Here is a 22661-nt window from a genome sequence, read left to right as displayed (position 1 = left end):
CTGTGTGCATAGCTGTATTTGCTTTCAGGATATTACCTGTGCAATACGCATGGGGATAATCCTGGGAGCAGGTAAATCTGCATGATCATTGGAATACCTTGGCACTGCACTAACCTCCACAGTGGAGGAGGCTTCCTTACTTGTGCTGATTAGAGGTGAGAACTACACCTGAATTCCCAGAGCAGCACAGCACACTGCTCTCCTGTCTACTTCAGTTTTCCTCCCCTGTTCATCCCCATGGTGTCAGTGAAGAGTGAGAGCTCCGGAGCAGGGCTGCCCCAAAACACTGGGCTGAGCAGGAGGCAGCGTCCAGCACCAGCTGGAGCAGGGCAGGATTGTGCAGGGAGTGAAACACTCCACTTGCACCAGCTGCTCAGGGAGAGGAAAATGCTCCCTGGGAGACACCCTCCATGGAGTCAGTGAGAGCTGAGCCGGGCACTGTTGTGGGGCTGGGATAAAATCGTGCTGAGGTTGATGGTTTAGGAGGAACCTCCCAGCCAGATTGTCAGCTGGTATAGACTGGCATTCTTGGAGGCTTATGTGAGGCTGTGCTGACTTATGCCAGCTGGGAACCTGGCCCAGAGTGGTCCAGCATGGCAAACCTGGAGACTGAGAAGAGTGTAAGTGTTCTTTGCTGTTGGAATCAGTGTTTTAGGAATATTTAATACACAGAAACCACGGGACCCTTCACTGAGATAATGAGATTGTTTTTAGATAATTTGCTGAGTCTTCCTAAAGGAAAGGATTTCTTCTTTATAGAAACTAAATGCCAATAATGGATTTTTAATTTTTTTTTAAATAATGGCTTCTCTCAGGGGTGAGCTTAGCTATGGATGAATTTCAAAACCTAGTCATGACCCTGTAATTCAAAAGAAGTCTTTCCACAAAAAATGCGTATGCAGAAGAGAATGTTCTCGTCTCATGTCCTTAGCATCTAACTAGCCATGTTTCTGTATTTATGTTATTTATTCAGCCAAATCTGCAGTGTGCCTTGCATTTTTTCTTTCTATTTGTTGCTGGGATACTGCCTGAAAGCACTCCCTGAAGTATAAATAATGTCTAGCAGAGCATACTGCAAAGAGAAATTCAATACAGGATTCCGAAATGTTTACCAATTTCTGTTAACCTTGGAGCTCTTCTAATGGGGAGAGATTAGCGATGAAATCATTCCCTCAGATCAGAGCTTTGATTCTTATCTGGAGGTAATATCCTGGAGAGATATAAACCCAGATTGCCTGGAGACAAGTTGCCTTGATGGGGAAGAGGCAAAAAGACCAGGAACAGGGATGAGGACCAGCCAAGTAGAGAGGATAATGAAAATCCACTTCCACGTTTGTTTCCAGCATTCTCCCTAAGAGTTTTGAACTCTTCTACTGGCCAACACAAACACTGCTATTTTTTTTTGCTAACCATTTTTTATGTGTTTGTTGTGTGATGGTTTTTTGAGGTTTTTCTTCCTCTAAATGTTATTAAGCCTTTAAAGCAGATGAGTGTCAAGCGACAGCATTTGTACATCTAAGTGTATAAGATATAATTTGTTTCCTAAACATTATATAAAAATTAAATAGTTTGCTCTGTAACAATAGCTACATGTGTTGGACACAGAAAATACTTGTCTGTTGATCACTAAGGGTTTTTTGCAGGGAGAGCAGTTTCTGGATGGGGAAAGACTTCGGCTTATGGGGATTTTTGTAAAGATCAGTGTATTCTGCTGCTTGTTTTCACCCAATTTCCATTTTGCTCAGGAGTAGCAGGAGATTGAATTTTCTTGCCTGAGTGATTTTGGTGTAGCAACCATGCATCTTCTGTGTTCATGGTCAAATTGGAAAAGGGAGAAAATGGTGCAAAAGGAAGAAGAGAAAAAGGAGAATGGGAACATCTCTCTCCCTTGCACATGAACAGAGATGCAATTCAGATGGAGGAGAAAGGAGGGAGAGGCAATAAAAACGATTCTAGCCTTTAAAAAAGGACCTTAAAGCCCATAAAAAAACCAAGAAGTGTTTTCATGCCAAAATTTCACAGCAAGTGTGTTAAGTGTGTACTTGCACCAAGCTTGATTTGAACTGGGTTTTTAAGGGTTATTCATCTATGTCAGGGGAAAAAACCAAGTGCATTTCATGGGCAACAAATGAAACCTGTGAATGTAGCTCAGTTTTTCAGGGATGACTTCCCTGCATTGAGGAGTTTGGGAAGCATGGGAAGCATGACAGGTCAGCAGAACCCCTTTGGGCTGGAATGCAAACCAACAGAAACCATCATTCCTTCCGAAATGTTCCCTGAGTTTTCCCCTAGCTCTGTCCTGGGGGCCTTCCTGGCAGGTGTTGCACTCCTGCAGTTAGCAAGGACATGCTGTTACAAAAGTCATGTCAACCTTCTTGTTAATCTGGGACTTGTGTAAACTGAAACCCGAAACCAGGTGGAACTGACCCAGTTTCAGTAATAAGTTGATATTCTGGCCGGAATTGTGAGAAGATTCCCCCAGGTTTTGTGCTGCTTTGGTTTCAGGTGTCACAGCCTCCAGGTTATCTGGAGCCCAGAGCTGGATAGTGCCTGGGACTTGGTATGGAGCTGCTGGAAGGCCAGCCTGGATGTGGCAAAAGGAAAACATGTGAACAGACCTTTCCCTGATAATAATCCTTGTCTCCTACCTTTTAGTTGGCCCCTTTCCCTTGCCTTTTGATTGCACTGGCTCTCAGGAGCCCACGTGGGTCACGGAGAATGTGTCTGGAAAGGACTTGGAGGACAAGGTAGTTGCCACTGACCTGAAGTCCCCTTTAAAGAGACACGTGGAGATACTTTCTGACATGGAACTGTTACTGAAGTGAAGCTCTCTTGGTTTGATTGTATCTCTCCCACCGTGTGAGACAGTTACCAAGTGTTGCAGGACACGACAGGTTCCAGGATGGATTCTGCTCCCACTGATCCCTGCAGCAGAGGTGGCGAGCTTGGCAGGCTCAGCTGGGCTTGGTGTGTGGGCTGCTGCTCCCTCTGTTCCAGCATCTCAGATAAAAACTGGAGGGGAACCAGCTACCTCTTCAGCATTCATGTTATGCAAATTGCCAAATAGGATAAAAATAACTATTTCCTATTACATTCTAGAACAATCCACCGCAAAACCTATCTGTCTTTACTCTCTTGCATGTACAGGGAGAGATTCTGTTTGTGCTGTGTAGATGGAGGCAAGTGTGATCATGAGCTTTCAGTTCTCAGTGGTGGTGCTAAGGGGATGTGTAAGAACTTTACCCTCCTTCAGGAGAAGAGCAAACTGTTACGTGATTTCTCTGGCATTTTAGATTAATAAATCATCCTTTTTATCTTGTAATTTTTACCAGTTAGTTACCAACTAGAGAATTTACAAGAGCAAGAAAGAGTGAAGAGGGAAGACAAGGGTGATGATTAACCAGGTTCCTAATTATTATAAGCTCTGGCTTAGAATCAGTGATAATTAGGAATTGGGAATGTAACTTTGCTACATCCAACAGTAGTTTCTTCCTTAGAAACATCAATTTTTTCCTTTCTGGTCGGGACCCACTCACTTCAGCTGCGATTTTCAGAACCACATAAAGACAGAGCCCAGGACAGATCCTTTTGTGTTCTGTGGTAAGCAGCTGTCCCTAGATGTCCCTTGTACATTCATAATATTGCTGTAATCAACCTCTCGTTCTCCTTGAGGCTTTGCAAAGCTCTGATCGTGTCAGCTAAGACCCTCTGCATTATGGCTAAGTGGATAATCAGTTGTGTATTTATTTACTCTGGGCTAGTACACAAACAATGCGAGCCATCCTCACTTGTCAGGTGCTGTGGGAGAGGGACAATTCACACAGTGCCAGCAAAACTTATTTCACAGCTCTGGGCAAAAAAATTTAGCGGGGAAAAAAACCCCAACAACCTCCCTCCTTGATATGCCGACCTTTGTTTATGATCTGGCCCTTCTTTTCCTCCAGCACTGTAATCAGGAATTAATTACAGCACGGACAATTTCCAGCTGTGTTCACTTGATAAGTTGCACTTGGCCCAGTGCTCCAAAGCTATCTCTGGCTTTAAAGCATTCAATCCCTCCATAACATATTATCTAATTAGTATAGTCAAGGGCTTAGTCAATGAAAGATAACCCCAGAAAACAAGCAGTACCCGGTGTGACAAAGGCCTTTGTGCGTGTGAGCCTTGGGATGGATGGTGCATCGCTCCATGGCAGCAGCAACTAGGGCTCAGGTTCGCTCCCTGCAGTCCCCAGCAAACCCAGGGATTAGGCTGCTGTGACTCAGACAGGACTGGGAGCTGGCAGGATGCCTGTCCTGGAGCAGCCTTGCTACATACGGTGTAGCATTTCACAAACACAGGCACATCCCCATTTTGCTTTGTTCTTTCCCCTGAATTCCCACCAACCTGTTCAGCGGAGCCTTCAACGTGTAGGGCAGCGCCCAGCAAAGTGGCAGGAAGGCCCTGGCAGCTGAGCCAGCAGCACCTGGCACCAGGGCCTTCCCCAGGAGCCAAAACCATCGGCAGCAAAGTCTGTCACAGCTGCTGCTTGGGGGCCGACCTGCATGGCAACTCCAGTGGGGTCAGAATTTCACAGCGAGTGCTGCTGACAGTGTGTGAGGGTCTGGTGCCTCTGTTTGTCAGACCTGGGACAAAATAAGCTCTGTTCAAACACAGGTTCTTCCCTTTTCCTTCAGCTTTCCCCCCTAATTTCTGTGTAGCCTGTGCTGCTCCATCCATACCTGCTGCAATTCCTTCCCTTTTTAAGGGAGCTTTTAGTGCTACTGGGCAGGCCAAAATGGGGAGAGGGGGCAGAGAGGGGATAGAGACAAAAAGAATACCAAACCCCAAATTTTGTTCAGTATTTCTTGAAGCTCACCAGGTTTGGTTGTCCCACAGAGGGCAATCTGAAGTGTAAATTCGTGTGTGTGGTGTTAGTGTTTCATGGTGGAGTGGGTAAGGCCAGTCTGTGTTTTATATGGGCCAAAGCCAAATGATTATTTTTAGTTTTTAATGTCTTCCTTTTGCAATAGTGTACTTTTTAATATTTTTAATAATGGCCACGTGCATTAGAGCATTGCCTGCCAAAGGTGTTGGGAAAGCTTTCAGCTGGGGAAAAGTTCCTGACTTGTGGCCTTCATGGCAATAAAAGTGCTCCAGCTCCCTTGTCAGTCCCTTGGACTTCAGTTTTCCCTGTGAGCTCACACAGCAACACCTGTTTGCTCAAGGTGGGATGGCAGTGAGCTGATATGCCTGCAGGTAGGGCCTGGCTGCCTGCCTGCTCTCCAGGGGAAGGGCTTGCACTTAATTATATCATAGGTCAGGCAGCACAGGCAGGAGCTGCCGTTGGGAGGAAGCTGCAGGAAAAAGCTCCGTGATGGAAATAAGCCTGTACTTGTGTGCTGGGCAAAACGTGCTCCTCGAGCTTGGGGCAGTTCACCTTGGTGTGTTAATGGCTCGGTTTACCCAGCTCTGCTCTTGGGAGTTTTGGAGCCTTTCGTGTTACCCTTCTTCCCTCCCACCCTGGCCTGGAAATCCCGTGGCCACAGCCGGGCGTGCGGGTGCCGGGGGACAGCAGGGAAGGACAGCTGGCTCTTCCCTGTGTGGAGATCAGCAGGGGAAGGTTTAGCAGAGCCCATTGTTGTCGGGGAGCAGCATCCTGCCGTGAGTGCAGGTGCTTCCTCAGCTCCCCCTGCCACGGCTCAGGCTCCTTTCTGGGCCACAAGTGCCCTGGTCCCCTGCACAGCTGCCCCTGCAGCTGAGGTGGCGCTGGAAGGATTGGAGGCCAGCTTTCAGGAATGTTTGGGGCTCTGCTGAGGTGTGCTGTGGTACCAGCAGTGTCGTGTAAATACAGCTACAGTGAAATAAAGCGGTGCACCGAAATACAGCAGTAACAGCCCTTCTGTGTCAATATAACACGTGCTCTGCACTAGGGCTCCGGGGGTGTTTTAAGTAAAAGAGTAGACTTAAAAGCCATAAATATTTTAAGTGTATTTATGACCTTGGGAGCAATGTGCCAGGCATTTTCAACTGTCCATGTGTTTTTGGAAACCTTCAGCTGAGAAGTGTCAGCTTCCATCACTTCTCCCCAAACTGGCGGTGTTCGTGGTTGGACTTTTTGTGCGTTTGTTCCCTGGTGTGCTGGTAATGGCTGGTTGAATTTCCACCTTGTGCCCAGCGGGACCTTGGGCTGCAGCGAGTCGGGGGAGTGGGCTGAGCTTCTCCCACAGAAATTGTCCTCACAGAAATTACTATATGACTTAAACCTTGTGACATGACAGTATCAAAACAAAGGCAACATTTTGAAATGTTTAATGAGGGGATGGAGTGGGAGGAGGAGAGAACATGGATTCCAGTGGAAAGGAATTTGGAAATGCAAGAGAAGAAGAAAAGAGAAAACATTTGTGTGAACGTTATCAGCAGTTTTAAAAACGAGCAGGCAAATGTTACGTACTGAGAATATGAATGTCGAATTGACCTTTTCATTTCATCCATGAATAAGGAAGGGCTGGGAGCTCATGTCCCTGAGGGAAAACTGACATCCTCTGTCTGCTGCCATGTGCAGGAACTGACTCCTGGTACCTAGTGCTGCCGCTGCTGGGCGTGTTTGTGCTCGGGCAGGGTATTGAGGAGCCCGGCAGCTCGGCCAGGCATCCTCCTTTACGTTCGAGCCCTCCCCTCGGTGCGCAGCCCATTAATCTTGCAGTAATACCCAGCACACTGATAACTGGGCAAGGAGCCACGCACACAGGGCATGTCAAACCCCTCAGCATCATCCAGTAACATAAACCGAAGTGACAGGAATTGGCCGTTTAAAGAACCTTTCGACAAAGCTGCCGTTTGTTCGCGGTGTGCTGGAGCGTACATCTCCCCGCGTCCCCTCTCAATGAGCGCCTCTGTGTGCGCGCGGGGCCGGGGCGAGCGGGGCCGCCCCGCAGATAAATACCGAGAAGTGCCCTCCTTTTCATGTGATAGTAATCTGAGACTTTTCCGTTACATGAGGCTCCTAACAAAAGGCTGTAATTCCAGCAGCTTCGCTGGGGAAGGTACCACCGTGCGCCGCGCGGTGCCGGGGCGCGGGGCCGGGACCCGGCGGGCACCCGCTGCCGGGCGCGGCGGAAGGACTCGCTGGGGCGTTGCGTGAGCCGCGCCGCTCTTCCCCTGCTCCGCCGCCCCTCCGCCTTGGTACAGCCTTCCTTCCCTCCACCGAGCCGTATGGTAATCGAGTGACATCAGCCCGCGCCCGGGCGGCTGCTGATTATATTACAAACCAGCAGGAAGGGCTGAGGTGTGCGCGGCTCCTGGGAGCGCCGGCCGGGGCGGCAGCGCGTGGCTCCATGCTGCCTTTGCTTTGGGCTGAATCGCAGGCTCGCTTTCATTTCACTTCGTTTCGCCAGCGCCAGGCAAGCATTTGAACCAGATTCGAGCACTCGAGAGTTGCCTGCTGTGGAGCTGGGGGAAAAAAAAAATCCACGCTCCTGGTGCTTTAAGTTTGAATCCATTACAGAGAGCTTACCCGCCAAGCCACACTGCTGGATTTTGAACCGAAGCTGTTATTTGCTTAGGGCTCAGGGGGAGCGTTTTCGCTAGGGACTGAAGCCAAACTGCTCAGGAAGCTGGGATTTACCTGCATGTATGGTAAAGAAGCCTGTGGTTTCTTTATGCTGCACTTCGTCGTCTCCCTGCGTTCCTTGTAAATGGAATTACAAAAATCAGCCAGTATGCCCGGGCCGTTGTCCCCAGGATACGCAGCTCAGGTGCCCTATAACTATAACCAGTTGGAGGGAAGATTCAAGCAGTTACAAGGTAAGCCTGTGCGGGTTTCGGGGAGGTGTTGCCGTGCTGTGATCCCCATAAACATGTTAGTCCGGGCTCGTTCTCATTGCGTCAAGGTGAGAGAGGCCGAGAGCGGTGCTGTGGGAAAAAGCTCTGTGCTCTTTCAAGGGATCCCGTGTGGCTTTTCTCACTCCTAAGGTGTCCTGAGTCTTACACAGTGCGAGGTGTGTGTCCAGCCTCGGAGCCCCCCAGCCTGGCAGATGAGGACTAACCCAGACCGAGCTGCTTAGAACCAGAAGGGTGCTTAGAACAACAAGAGTGAGGAAGCACTCTGCTAGTTATTCTATCCTTAAATAAAATCCAGTCGGAACTCTGGACACCAACCATAAATCCTGGCTGTGTCTGGGGACGGTTTGCAGTGCAAGGTCCCTTCCCAGCCCCTGAGCACCTCCTGGAAAGGCGGGTGGCTTTGCTTCTTCAAATGAGGAACAGTTGCATAATTCCCAAACAAATTAGTTTGCTCACGCCATAGATCTCAGAAAGAGAACTCGTGTACTTTAACGTTCTTGTTCTTTTTCATTTTGGATTACTCTGCTTTTAGTAGAGAATGTCCTCGAAGGTTTCCCTGTGAGATTCTCTGTCCCTGTGAGAAGCAGAGGGTTCTTTTGGGGAATGGCCGTGCTCTCTGAAGGGAAGGCAGGCCTGGGCCCGGGCTGCAAAGCCCCGGTGTGGGGGAGCAGTGCCCAGCAGCTCTGCCCCAGGCAGGGTAGAACAAGCTCTGCTGTTTGTCTGGGTAAGGCACATCCCAGGAATGAATGAACTCTAGCATTGCACTTGCAAAATAAAAAAGAATTCTTCACTGAAACCAAACCTCCTCTTCCTCTGGATCCATGTGACTCTGTAGATAATCCCAGGGCAGCAAAGTGCGGCCCTTCTGTGCATGTTTCTTATTTGACTCTGGTCTGTGCTGCAAGTGTGGCCTGTGGTTCCTGTCAGAGAGGGAGGAAGAGCCTGGTTAGTGCAAAGAATGTTCCTATTTGTTGGCTAAAGGAGGGAGGGAAAAAAAATTCATTCATAGCACTTTGTTTATCTTGTAAACTGGCTGCATAGGGCATGTAATGAGGCAAAGTGACAGCATCCTAAACACTGGGAACAGAGACATTCGTGGGGCAAGGCAGGCAAAATCCAGGCTCCAGACTGGCACACGAGGGGGGAATACATCTGTCAGAGCTCAGGCTGTGGTATTTGTGTTAAAAAGAAGGAGGTAACTTTGTGGCACTGGAGAAAAAAAACCTGGGGAAAAAAACCCTGGCTCGCTCCTCTTTCTTTGCTGGTTAAGTTAGCAGTCTAAAGAAGGCAGATTTTATCATTTTCAGGGTCACTGCTTCAGGAATCCATTATCTGTGTGTTTACATCGCACTGAAAGAGGAAAGCAGACTGCATTGTTGAGAGCACAGAAAGTGAGTTTTCCCTTCAGTGCAATGCACCATGTCCACTTAAAAAAAAGTTAAAAAAAATGCAGCGCTCTCCCTAAATGCACTGCAATTTCCTCCAGCAGGAGAGAGAAAATGCGGTGAATTCTCTGCAGTTGTAAGGAGGGATTTTGCAGCAGACCATCCTGGAGCTGTTAACTCACATCCCAGGCTTGGAAACGAGTGCTGCCGGGGATCTTGTTCAGGGTGGAGCTCGGGTGCAGGAAATGTGAATTATGCACCAGATACTCCCTGAAATGCTAAATAACCATACCAAATGTCGGGTGTGCTGTAAAGGGAGTGGCTTCACTCTGCTGACAAGAAGAAGCCTTTCCTTGGGTTAATGGCTCTTTGCTTGAAAATTAGCTACAGAGCCATTCTTTTGGGGTTGTCCCATTTTGAGGTGATTCTTGCTGGGAGGCTCTGGTGCAAACATTGGGTGTTTTGTGCACTGGGCATTGCTCAGGGCACCCAGACTCAAAGCAGCAAGGATGAGCTGAATAGAAGTAACATTTTTAAATTACAGATTTAGCACCAGTTGTTACCTTTTTCACTATGGACATGTGCAAACAAGTAAGAGCAGATGCGTTTCAAACCTTCCTCAGTCTGGTAATAAGTCCCTTGGGAAGCTTTCCTGCCTTGTTGTTTTTGTGTTTTCCTCCTTTATAACTGTTTTACTGCTCTGGTAGGACGGTTCTCTAGAGCAGCACCACACAGGTTACCGTAACTCTGCTCATGTTCTTCCCATGCTGAATTTGTCCCTCTTTTTTCACAGATCCTACAGTTATCACAGGAGTCCCCAGCTTTGCACTAGATTGTAGCAAGGCACAGATCTAGCAAATATTGGGAGTTTGCCTCAAAAAAAGCACTTGGGGGCATATTGTTTTGTCTAAAATAACAGAGCAAGTGCTCGGGCCCTGTACAAAGAGAAGTCTGAATCAGCAGTGAGTAGGAGACAGCTTTCTATGACCTCCTCTTTCCCCACATGGACAATACATTAGGTTTGGCACTGGCAGCTTCATATGAGGAGAGGAGCCAGCCGAATTCTGCCCCAAAATGCTCCAGACAGAGCGAGTTCAGATCATCCGTGATCCCCATGGCACTCCTACCTTCTGCCTCTTTGAGATGCCTCCAAGTGATGTTTGTAAGGAAACTCTTGTTCTACCTGATGCTGGCTGTGGGGCAATTACAGCAGGTTTTCCAGCCCAGTCCCAGCGGGGTGTGAAGCCAGTGCAGGTGTGGGACTGCACTGAAGGGACCAGACCGGCTCCTTCTGCACCTGGAAGGGTCACCTTGCAGGGAATCCCGGCTCCCACGTGCCTCGGTGGGCTGGAGGGAAGCAGGGTATGGCAGGAGCCACTGTTGGGAGTGAATCAAGGCTGTCTTTGTGCCAAAAGCAAGCCTGGAGTCCTGTGTATGGTAATGCAGGACCTCATGTGCTCAGCGCTCGTGCTCGTGAGAATGTCAGCGCAGGTGTGGGGAGGAAAACGCTGCGGCAAGTTGGGTCTCCTTCCCGAAGTTTTTCACTCAGTTCCTATTATGATTTGTTCCCCCAGTGCTGGAATGATAAGTGAGCGATACCATCAGTGGTTGCTATCATCCTAAAAACCTAGGTGTGGAGTTTTGGTTCTCATGGCCACTTGTTCGGTGTGGAGGGATCATGTTGCAGGGCTGGAGCTGCTCTCTGCAAGTAAAGACAGAACCCCAAAACTCGTCTGTGGGAAACACGTTGCCATGGAGCTCGTGCAGGTTGTGTCAGTGGAGGAGATTCCTCCTGCTAAGTCGGAAAATTCAGTGAAAATCAAACCAGATCTGTTGTTATAAACGAAGTCTGTCATCTGTGCTACTTGAGCGTGGCAGGATCCCGTGCCTCGGCTGGGCACGGCTGTAGGAGCTGGCAGGAAAAGGTTAATGCGAGTCGGGAATTTGGAAGGAGATCCCTGGAGCTGTATCACCTTCCAGCAGGAAGGCAGCGGTGTCGGTGCACAGGGAAGCAGCTTTCAGCACTGCTCAGGGGCTCTGCCCACCTGCTTAGCGGGACAGCGGGGTATTTGTTAACATCCCTGGCATTTGGGAGCTCGGGCACTTTATCAGCCGGGTCGTTGGAAAGTCGGGGCTCGGCTCCGGAGCTGTGCCTGAGGTGTGAGATTTCCAGCGGTAATTACAAATGTAAAATCCGGGGGGATGGGGGCGAGCTAGATCAGCGCTCCTGATAAATCCCGGAGGAAAGCAGCTTTCAAAGGAGCTCTGTCCTGTGCCTTGCTGTGTGGGACCCGTTGGGTCTGCTCAGCTTTGGAATGCTGCATTTCAGGTTGCAAACTGGGCATTTTTAGTGGGAGCCTGGTGTATTTTGGTGACCAGGCTGCCTGGGAGGAAGTGCCTTTATTTTGAGCCACGTCAAAAAGATTTGTTTGAAAAACTGGACACTGGAATAAGCCTGTAGGGAAGGTGAGTGTCTCTGCCATCAGAGGTGCTTCAGATACGTTCTAAATTCTGTTTCATGGGGACACAGTCTGACTGTGGCTGTACCAGTGAAGGCAACCCAACTGTATTTTGGGTGTTTGGAGCAGATCCCCTCACTGTGAGAGCAGTGCCTTCCAGCAGGGCAGCTCCTTGGCTTGGATCCTTTGATCTGCAATGGCCCAGTAACTTTGCTCTGGGTTCCACTTTGTGAGTGGAATATTATCACTTCCATAATACATGGATCTATATGTAGATTGGTTCCCATCCAGGCTGCAGGACAGCAGGAACACCTTCCTCATTTTCTGTTCTTAAGCAGGGTTTTCCCCCAGTTTTTTCCTGCAAGAAAATCTCTCCCCCAAATCCCTGCCTGTGCCCAAGGATAAACCAGGAACTCCTGCTGCCAGCAGAGAAGTTTGCAGGAGTTGCAGAGCTGTCCTGCACCAGGGCACAGTGTCCTGGGACACCAGGATCCTCGGGGGGTCTGGGGGTGCCCTTTGAGCAGCCAGTTTAGCAGTCGCCTTCCTGCTTCCAAGATTTCCCTTGTAAAGGCTTTGATTCCTGGGAGCAGTGACCTGCATGGCTCCAGGGGGTGATTACTGACCTGGGACACCCTACTTTGTCTACCAAATGGGGCACTGGCATTTCTTGTCATGGTAATTTCTGGTAAAGGCTGAATTTCATTCCACATGAAATGTGTCTGTTCATGCCGTCTGGTTTACACGGATTTTTGGCTTTTTTCTCCCCTACCTTCTCAAATCCACCAAAGTTGCAAATATATTCCTGTTCTGTGGTAAATTTTGCTTGATTTCCTGCTGTCTGCAACACTGCAAAGCCTGCATGTGTCACAGCATCCAACTCCTGGGTTTGGTGAACACCTGAGCATGGGCTACACGGTTGGAAGCCTCGTCAGAAGAGTTTTAAAGGGATCTCAAACTCCCTTGAATGTACATTTCTGTGAAAGCTGGGCCCTTATCCTTTCCAGTGCAAAGAATCCTGCCAACATACCTGAATCCTTGACTCAGCTTTTGGGCAAAGATTTACCTTTTCTGGTCATGGGGTTTGGTACTTGTGAAGATAGAGGAGACAGGTTAAAAGGGCTCAGGGTAAGGTATTTATGCTCATGTGGTCAGTGTTGATACAGGCCGAAAAGTAAACATTTAATTGGATTTGGCTCCTCACTGAAATAACAGCAGTGAACATTTACAGTTCTGAGCTGTTGGCTCAGGTTTTCTGCAGTCTGTTCCCTTCAGTTTTCATTCAGAGTATATTTGTAATATTTGGGTTTTTAGCTGTGTGTGTAAGAAACTTGATTTGAAAACAAACAGAAATCTCTGGGTGCTGTAGCCCTTTCAAAAAGGGTGATTCTGTGCACTCTTTGCAGCTCTGAGCTGGTGAGGCAAACAAAGCCTGTCAGCAGGTATTTTCACATGGGACAGTGAGGTGGTTTGAATACCCTGGGGGTGATTTGTAGGCAGAGTTAGAGCAGTAAAATGATTTGTGTGATGCTGGTAACTGGTGTAAATCCCCCCAGCTCTGTGGATCTGGGAATGCAGCACGGGAACCAGCCCCTGGGTGTTCCTGCATTCCGTGTCTTCAAGAAACTCCATGTCACACTCTTTTGTAGGCATGTTGTAACCACCTGGGAGTACAGGCTCCTATTCCAAATATTTTTCCTATCCAAGAGCCCTATTCAAATGGATTGTGGGTTTTGCCATTAACTTCTGTGGAAAGTGGGGCAATAAAAAAAGCCAACGGACAGAGATGAAAGTGGTGATAAAACACCAGAACAATGGTTGTCTTCCATTCCTGAGCCCTTCCCCAAGCTGGGTTTGTGATTTCCTCCTTTTCCTTCATTTCTTTCATCTTTCTGTTTTCTGCTGGGTGCTTGCTTTGACTATTAAAGTGGAGGAGCTGCTACCTAAGCTCAGTAAAAAATTGGTGAAGAAAATCAAATTACAGTATGATTCCCAAAATCCCCATTTCCCTGTACTAAACTGTGAGATCCCAGCACAGGGTGTGGGGTTTGGTAACTGCACCCCTTCTGCTCAGAGGCTGAATTTCATTAATGTTTGAGTACTGACAGCTCTGAAGGTTTTTTTGTCCCAGTTTAAGTGGAATTGAGAATTGTTAAGTATCAGCTATTAAGTAGCAGGGTATGACATGTGAAAATGAGTTATCTTCATTGAATAGATGGGGTTGGGAAAACTGTTACACCAAATATTGGGAATTAGTCCCTGTTAACTTTCAAAGCTGTGCTGAAGGAGATAGAATAACATAAACAAGGTGTTTGAGAATCTGCTTTGCTCTTCCCACAAGAAATGGAATCTGGAATTTCAGTTGGGAGTTTGTATCTGGGCCTGGCAGGTAATGGCCTTTATCCCAGTGTGATTGTCTGAGTGAAGTGACGTAAGGACAGCAAAGATTAAAGTTGTTTAATGAGTATTAGTAAACAACTCCCCTCCCAGCTCCAAATGAGTCCTTTCAAAGGAGAGGGTCATTTGTGGAGAGTAAGGAACTCGTGCATCACTCACTATATGCATTTTCACCAGCAGCGAGCAATTTTCGGCTCCCATGCCCTCCTTAATTACATGAGGCTCACTGCTCCTGCAAATGCATATAGCTGAGTCCTCACATTTCTGTCAGAGCAGAAAAGACCAGAGGGATGGGAAACGACCAGAGGGATGGGAAACAACCAGAGGGACGGATGGGGAGCACTGGTGCTTGTGACTTGTGCTGTGGAGCCCAAGGTCGCGGTGGCCGGGAGAGCCCACGGTCACACAAAAGCCCTTGTGCGGCGGCTGCTGGAACGAGGGTATCCCGGGCTGAGAGCCTCCTTTGTTGGGAGGGAACTACTGTAGCCAAACTAATATTAACCAGGCTGGGAGCCCAGCTCAATGCCCCAGTGTTTGGGAGAAAGGAGCTTACAGAGAAAGGCCCTTCAGTGCGAGGGGACGGCGCAGACACGCAGGCAGCCGTGGGCCATGGGCTGGGGGCCACGGCCCGGCCTTTGCAAAGGCTTCTCAAAGGCCTGCCAGTACCAAGTGGCCTTTTCACGGCATAAATGGAAGTGCTGATAGTTCCACGTTCAGTCAAGTTGGGTTTGTGCTTAAAAATATAACTGGAGCTCTTGAAAGCACAGGCCCAATTCCATGGACACGATAGACTGACACCGGACAGGGCCACAGTGCTGTTTGGTGGGAATCAGCAGCATGCACAGCCCTGTGCTGGTTTTGGTAAGACTGTGCTGGGGTGGTTGTAAATATTTATTATGTTATTGAGGTGGGCAAAGAGCAAAAGCACCGTCCCAAATGGCATTGTAAAGGAGGCAGCTTTGGTGTCCCTTGCAGAGACCTCAAACATCTCTGCCTTGGATGTTGCCAAAAAGGCAAGATGGGTGTTTCTGAGGATTGGTGTGGGTTTGGGGTTAGACTCTATAAGTTCTCTTGTCTGTTGTAGTCCTGCCAGAACTGAGTTTTCAGGTAGAGTAGCTGCCCAATTGCTCACCAAGCAGTCAGTGCAGAAAGTGGAGTGGTGAGCTGCAAACACGATCTGTGTGACCGCAGCGCTCTAATCACGGGCAGAGGGCTGACCTTATGCCTGCAGAGATTAAACAAAACAACATGTGGTTACAAAGAGATTTAAGAGTTTATCTGAAGAGAATAAACGCTGCCTGCCCGGATTTTTCTTGGAAAAAACCCCTATGTTTTAAGGAAGATACTTAAATTTCACTTAATGGCTTGGCATTTATTCAGAAAATCAGCCAATATGCAGTGCCCACTTCCCAGATAATCTAAACTAAAGGAACTGCACAGCAGCACAGTGCTGAGGGATTTGATTTCTCAAATCCAGGCCTGCTCCTGCATTTTTCTGAAATAACAACTCCTCCTTGGTTTCAGCTTCTCCATGCTAGTGCCATGTGTTGGGTTCAGCCTTCTCCTTCCAAAAAAACCCCACAAGTCCAGTTCTCAGTGCCCATTTTGTCCAGGCAGTGTTTCCAGTTTTTGTAAGTATGATCCAATTGTGATTTGGTTCCAGGAAAAAAGAGAAGTGCAAACCTGGCTGTTACATCTGCAGTTGACTAACTACAGTTTGCTTTGGGTAATAATTAATTCTCCATCTAGTTTAGTATCTTTCCACAGTTATTTCCAGGGACAGTAGACTTTGGTAGAGCAACGGCTGCTCGTTTCAGGGTGTGCCTGGCAATCCCGGGGAAGAGGCTGCTGTGAAATCACGGTGTGACTGTGCTGTGATTGCAGTCTGGGATGAGTAACAGCCATTAGGGAATGGCAGTTAGGTAAGGCTCTGAATAAATAGGGGAGGTGTCTGGGAACAGATATTGGTTGTGCTCTGAACTTCTGACCTTTCTGTTACTCATGACAGGGAGTTCAATAATTTGGGTTAACTCTGCCTGTAAACGCTCGGTGTGTTGTGTTCCCTGAATAAAAAGGAATTGCTTGGGATGTAGTGTCCATACCCACTCCCACCCCGAGTCAGGGGGCTGTGCTGTGCCCCCACGTGCTGGGGCTGGAGGTGCTGGTGAAAGCCATGGGGTCTGTGGCACTTCTGTACTTAAGTGGATGAAGTCTAATTGGATCCAGGCTCTAATCTCGAGCCCAAAAAACAAGGAAAGGACATTGGGAACTGTTTTAGCCATGGCTATGGGAACTGCATCTGCCTCCTCAGAAGGGAATTGTCCCCCATTCCCTCCCCATGTCTTTGTTCACCCTGTGGGGTGTGAGTTGAGTTCCATCCTTGTGGCCTCTCCTGGGAACAGGAAGGTGTGTGTGGCTTCCAGCTCCGGGAAGTTGCTTTAGAAAGTTGGCAGTGCCTGCAGCCGTTTCCCGAGTGTTCCCAGGGTGAGGTCCTGGCCACTGTCACTTGTGCAGGTGCACTGATAATCCCTCAGCCCTTCACAGCAGATATGTGCTCCTTGCACCTGGAGCCGATGGCTCTGAGCTCTTGCCTCAGTCCTCACGGAAGGAGCTGCCAGGGTGAGATGTGGAACTGTGGCACAGTTTTTCCATAAATCCACTGCTCCTGATATATTACTGAGAGCTTCTCTCTCTGCCTCTCCTCCAAAACAAATGTGTCTGAGAGGGTATGTTATAAAATCTCCGTGATATAAACCTTATTTGCTGGAACATTTGCTCCCAACAGTTGACTTGCCCTGGTATTTGCCAGCCCGTGGGTGCTAATGATGCTCTGTGCCCTGTGCTCCTGGCGCCAGCCGAGTTCCAGCCAATTCCTCACTGCAGATCCTTTCTTCCTAAATAAAAGCAGTCTCAAGTTGTCCTGGAGAGCAGACAACACTTGAGGACACCTCATATGTAAAACCCTGAGCCCTGCAGCGTGTCCTGGCAGTGCCATCCCCATAGGGATGGATGGGAGCTCTGCCCTGGCACCAGGAGAGCTGGGGAGCAGGGCTGGGACACACACGGGTAAAACAGCAGCTCAGAGGGGACTTCCCCTGCTTTTCCTGAGTGACTGAAATGACTGGGCAGGGCGGTGCCATCTCCACAGTCCCCATTTCAGGGTGCTGGGTACGGGGCTGTCCCTTTCCTCCATCCTCAGGAGCGTGGCCCATCCCAACCAGTCCCTGGCAGCTTTCAAGTGTCCCTGTGTGAGCCACCTAATGCCAGAACACCTTTTGTTTTCTGTGCTGCACAACTCAGCTCTCCCTTCTGCTGTGGCTCCCGTTGCCAAGTTTAGAAACATGTCCCTGGCATGAGCTGCAGGTCACTGTGGACTCCACATTCAGGACTGTGTTCATGGAGCTTTTCCTTCTGCATAAACACCTGGGGTGTTGGAGTTGGGCTGAAACGTGCCTGTAAGTTTGGAGGCCTGGAAATCAGTGAGTTGCCACAGCTCAGGAACACACAGGTCAGTGTAAGGTGCCATAAATGCATTTTCCTGCCTGTGTACACCTGTGTACCCATGGTTTGCCCTGAAGCTGTGTGAGATGGGTCCAAGCACACAGATAGTCAAGGAATCTCTGTGCAAGAGTTCTGTGCTTAACCAAGACCTGAACTGTGTGCTAATGACATTGCTGTCACATTAGCAGGCAACTGGGAGCGTTACTTAGACACTGAGCTTTCAGAACTTCATGTGCTCTGTGTTTCCTTTATTTATAGCCATTATCTTATAGTCTGCTTGGGCTTTGTTCTGGTTTTGGGGGTTTTTAAAGAAAAGACCACAACACCGCTTCACATTTTCAGGGAGGAATGCACAGCCCTCATGCAAGGTGGTTAAGGAGGCCTCAGTGAAATGACTGATCAGGGGTGTTTGGGTGCTTTTATATTGCTTAGGCTGAGCTGCTGATGTTGACTCTTAATTTTCTGATTGTGCTAAAAATGAAGGAAGCTAAGTGAGGGTAAATTCTTGGGAGCTGCCCTGGACACCGTCCGCAGGATCCACACCTTTGTCCCCGTGTGGGGCCTTCCAGTTGTTGTGGTCAAGGCCTGGCACACTCAGTACAACTCACGAGTCCACTTCTAAGACTAGAAAAACAAGTGATGTTTCTGGAGGAAGATACACTTTTAAGGTGTTCAAAGTATAATTTTACACAGCTAATTCCTTCAAATTTGCATCGCCTTTTAAATCTCAGAGAGACCTTGGAGGGTTTCAAACAAAGGGGATTTTTTGCTGATGCTGATTTGAAAGTTGTTCCCTGGGTAGGAAATACCATGCTGGAAAGGGATCTCTTCTCCCCACTCTTGCATAACTCCAAAGGCTGAAATGGTTTTGCTTAAACATTCCACATCGTCCCACTAAAGCAGATCCATAAATGACCTTTGGATTGCAATCCAACAGAGCAGCAGGAAAGTGTTGAGGTGAGGAACTGGAATGCATGGGCAACTTGTTTGTGCCTCAGGAGTCCCAAGAAAGATTTCTTACTATTAATTATTATTTTTTAATTGCCACATAGATTTCTTAAAAAACCCCTTAATACACAGAGAGTCTGGTTGGAATGTGAGTTCACGTTGACGTTGTGGTTCAGTTTTCTGGAGCTTTCCTCACCCAAGTGAGCAGGTGAAGGTGTCAGTTCCTCCAGCCTCCAAAGACACCCACTCCAGGACTCCCTCGGGAGCTCTGCATGATGGGTTTGCAGATTAGAGCCAGAGAAGATTAGGGATTTTTCCTCTAATGCTTCTTATTGGCAGTTTGTCTCAAATCTCATTAAAATTAATGCATTTTTAAAACTCCCTTTTAAGAAATAACTGCATTTTATAGATACCAGGGTTCCTTCAGTTACACAAGTGATTTTAATTGCAATCTACAATATTTTTGTTGCTGTTATTCATTCAACTTTCACCCTTGGGATCTAGCTTGGATCCCAGGCTTGCTGAGCCATGGCCTGGCTTACCTGTGGTGTTGCTGCTTTTCTGCAGCATCCTGTCAGCACAGTGTAGTGCATCTGACTCCACAAAACAGCATGAACATAACAATGGGAAATTACTGGGTGGCCATGGAAACTGCAGGAACTAAACACATTGCTCAGCAAGGCTCGGAATTCAGCTCCTATTAATCCCTGATCAACACCCTGGTTGTTTAAATATGTGTGCTTCCATTTCAAATATTTCTGTGATAATGAAAATTATAATTTAACAGCAATTAATTATAATGATAACATCTCTTAGCACAGAGATTTAATATTTTGAAAGGATTAAATGCAGCCATCGTAGATTTCTTTATTTTCTGTTCATGCTTTTCTGTCATTAAGGTGAAATTAGATTTAAACACGAAACCAGTCAAAGGTTTGGCATTTCTTTCATCCATTTGGCATTTCTGCTTTGCCACCGCAGTGAGTTTTTAAAGGAGCATGGTCAAAACATACAAACAGCTTGGACCTTTCTCTCCATGTAATGTCTCAACCTGTGCCTCAGCTGAAAGCAGAGATGCCCCAGCTCTCTGAAATCCCTGGGTGGGATTCCATAGGGATACTGGGATTCCATAGGGATACTGGGATTCCACAGGGATACTGGCAGTGCAGTCTGGCCCGTTCTTGTTTAATCTTGAGAATGCTTCACGTTGGAAGAGCAGTTCATTTGGCCCAACACACCTGCTCAGAGCAGGGGCCCCTTCCATGGTAGGGCAGGTTGCTTAGGGCTTTGTCCTCGTGGGATGTGCATATCCCTGAGGATGGAGATCCCACAGCCTGTGGGGAGCTACTGTCTGCACACCCCCATAAGTGAGGGATTCCTGCTGGGAGTCCTCATTGACGGGCTTTTTTGCCAAAAAGGATGGAATTGGCCATGCATTGTCTTCCCAGGGAATGCAGAGCCCTGGTGGCCACCTCTAAGTGACTCATCCTGGTTGACAGCTACAGGGTTGTGTTTCCCAATCCCTGGCTAAGGAGGATCCAAGGCTGGTCACATAGTTGCCTTGTAGGAATAGCAGTGCCCATAGTCCTGTGTGAGAGCTGCTGCATTCCCAGAGTGCTGGGAAATAATAAAACCACCCCAGCTCCTTCTCCCTGCCCTTGTTTCCCTTCCTATAGACGAGTGGGAATCCACTGTAAAAACTCTCCTTCTGCTGGCTTTGGTGAACGTGGGCAGAAATAAGACAGGGAAGTACCTGGCATGTTCCCTGCCCATGCCAAGCCCTGCTCTCACCCTCTCCAACCCTGCCCATCAGACAGTGGTTTGGACAAGTATGGAAGACTATTTTTGTCCCCCCCAAAATCCCCTGGCACTTCCCTGCATTATGCTGATAGTGCTTGTTAAAGGAAACTGCCGAGACCCCCACAAGACTGTGTGTCCTTGGAATAGTGCAGTGACCTCAGATCTGCATTGTTCTCCTGTGGGAACATCCCAGGCAGTGTCCTGGGACAGGCGATGCTTTTTCCAGGCTCCTTTTGATGAGCTGATTTGTCTCCTACGCAAAAGGGGGAAATGGTGACAAGCACAAAGCACTGACATCGGATCAGCCAGGAGAGGTTTGTGTCCCTGCCTGGAAAATGCCCCCAGCACCGAGGCATTTTCGTGCTGCTGTTGAAAGGAGGCCCATTTGAACAACTGAACTGCTATTTTGTGTAAAAGTGGTTTCGTAACATCCTTCTTCAGAAAGGAAAAAGAGAGGCCCAGAGGAGGCACCAAGACAATCAGAGGGATGGAGCAGCTCTGCTGGGAGAGTTGGGACTGTACAGCCTGGAGAAGAGAAGCTTTGGGGTGACCTAATTGTGGCCTTCCAGTGCCTGGAGGGAGCCTGCAGGAAACATGGAGAGAGACTATGTACAAGGACCTGGAGTGACAGGACAAGGGGGAATGGCTTCCCACTGCCAGAGGGCAGGGTTAGATGGGATGTTGGGAAGGAATCCTTCCCTGTGAGGGTGGGGAGGCCCTGGCACAGGTTGCCCAGAGAATCTGTGGCTGCCCCATCCCTGGAAGTGTCCAAGGCCAGGTTGGACGGGGCTTGGAGCAACCTGGGCTAGTGGAAGGTGTCCTTGCCCACTGGGGTTGGACTGGATGATCTTTAAGGTGATTCCAACCCAAACCATATGATTCTGTGATACAGTTTGGGGCCAGGCCTTGCTCCTGATGAACATCTGTCTCCTAATGGCCTTCAATACCGTGGGCAGGTGTGTGTAACCCAGGGCACAGGGTGGGGTTGAAGCTGCAGGCGGGTGTAGGTGTTTGCAAGAGCAGCACCCAGAAGTGTTAAACCACTTGAATCAGCCCCTGGAAAGGTTGTGTTCCTGTCGTTGCTTTGCATTTCGTAGAGAACAAGAAGCAGTCAGAGGGTTTCCTGGAGCAGGAGAGGAGCAGCTGAGTGTGGCTGTTGGTGCCCTGGGCTGCCAGGGGTGTTCTCCACAGCAGGGAGCTGGGCCTGCTGTGGGACACAGTTCCATGGTTTTGTATTCCAGTTCCCCTGGAGTTAAACAGGCAGTTCACAGGGACAGCTGAGCACATGCTGCTCTAAAGCTGCTTAAACATGTCATCTTCATCTCCTGCATTAAAGGAAAAATCAAAATCAAAAGCTGAGTTCTTCCCCCAGTTTAATCTGTCAAACCCAGATGACTGTTACATTTCTTTTATTTGCTGTGGGAGACTTTGCAGCGACTTTTTGCAGATGAACATAATCATTCTTGTCCGTGAATCCAAAGCTGGCTTTGGGAAGGTTTGTTTCTGTGTTGCTGACACCAAAATGCCATAAACTCTGTGTAAAAATAAAGACAATGAGGGGACCTGCCCTTCCACAGCCCGGATTGCTTGGCTGGCTCCCGGCCATTGTTCTGTGCATGGTGTCATTGTGGGAGGGAGTTCAGTGCCATCAAAGAGACAAAGCAGCACAATTGTTTGTCCCACATGCTGCATTATGGAGCTTTCCCTTTTCGCTTTCCAGAGCGTTTCCAGCAGTGAAAGTAGTCACATGCTGTAGTGTTTAATAGGGAAGGGTAGATATTTGATAGGATTTAGGAGCTGGCTGGTGCATCCTAGTAAAAGCAAATGGATTGCTGAACACACCCCGACTTCTCCACAATAGTCTCCATGTAGCAGAATCAGGAAAGCAGCAAGGATTTTGCTCCTAAAGAAATCACCAGCTAAACAAAACATGAACAAAATCCCCTCGTTGCTGTGTCATCTTTAACATTTGCATTCAAGTTCGTGTCTAAGTCATGTTGGAGCATGTAAAAGCTTTGCTGTGATCTCACCCTTTGGGATGGGAAGTCACTCCACAGATTACTTTGTGCCACAAAATAACCATTAACAAGTGCATCCTGTTTGCATCAGAGCCATCAGCTGCTGCATCCCCTTTCCTCCAAAGTAAACTGTGGGCAAGACTGAAAGGGAAGGAGGTGCCTTTTCCTAAGCCCTGGACCCACGTGTATCATGTTCTCTGTGTGCTGTGTATAGGTTTGACTTGCTGCAGCTTTCCTTCTGGTTTGTTCCTTGTCTCTGCACATGTGTGTTAAGGACATTAAGCTCGTTTTCACCAACCCCAGCTTTCAGTCCTGCCCCACCATCTGGAGAA

At 48.3% G+C, this 22661-nt stretch overlaps 1 protein-coding gene across 6 annotated transcripts in view; it reads left to right on the top strand.

The window, feature by feature from the left end:
• SPTBN1 (spectrin beta, non-erythrocytic 1) overlaps positions 1 to 22661 on the top strand; it is a 113876-nt gene that overhangs the window by 38616 nt on the left and 52599 nt on the right. The window contains exon 1 of one of the 6 annotated variants that reach the window (XM_027693474.1): positions 7324 to 7785. The exons of the other annotated variants lie outside the window; for them this stretch is intronic. Within the exon in view, the coding sequence (XP_027549275.1) occupies positions 7677 to 7785 (109 nt within the window). The 5' untranslated portion in view covers positions 7324 to 7676. Of the gene's footprint in view, positions 1 to 7323; positions 7786 to 22661 lie in introns of those variants that run through there. 6 annotated transcript variants of the gene reach the window in all.

Source organism: Neopelma chrysocephalum, unplaced genomic scaffold (assembly GCF_003984885.1).
Source record: "Neopelma chrysocephalum unplaced genomic scaffold, ASM398488v2 Primary Assembly neopelma1_91, whole genome shotgun sequence".
Taxonomy (NCBI): Eukaryota; Metazoa; Chordata; class Aves; order Passeriformes; family Pipridae; genus Neopelma; species Neopelma chrysocephalum.
Note: the sequence above shows the minus strand (reverse complement) of the source record. Positions and strands in the feature narration are given on the sequence as shown.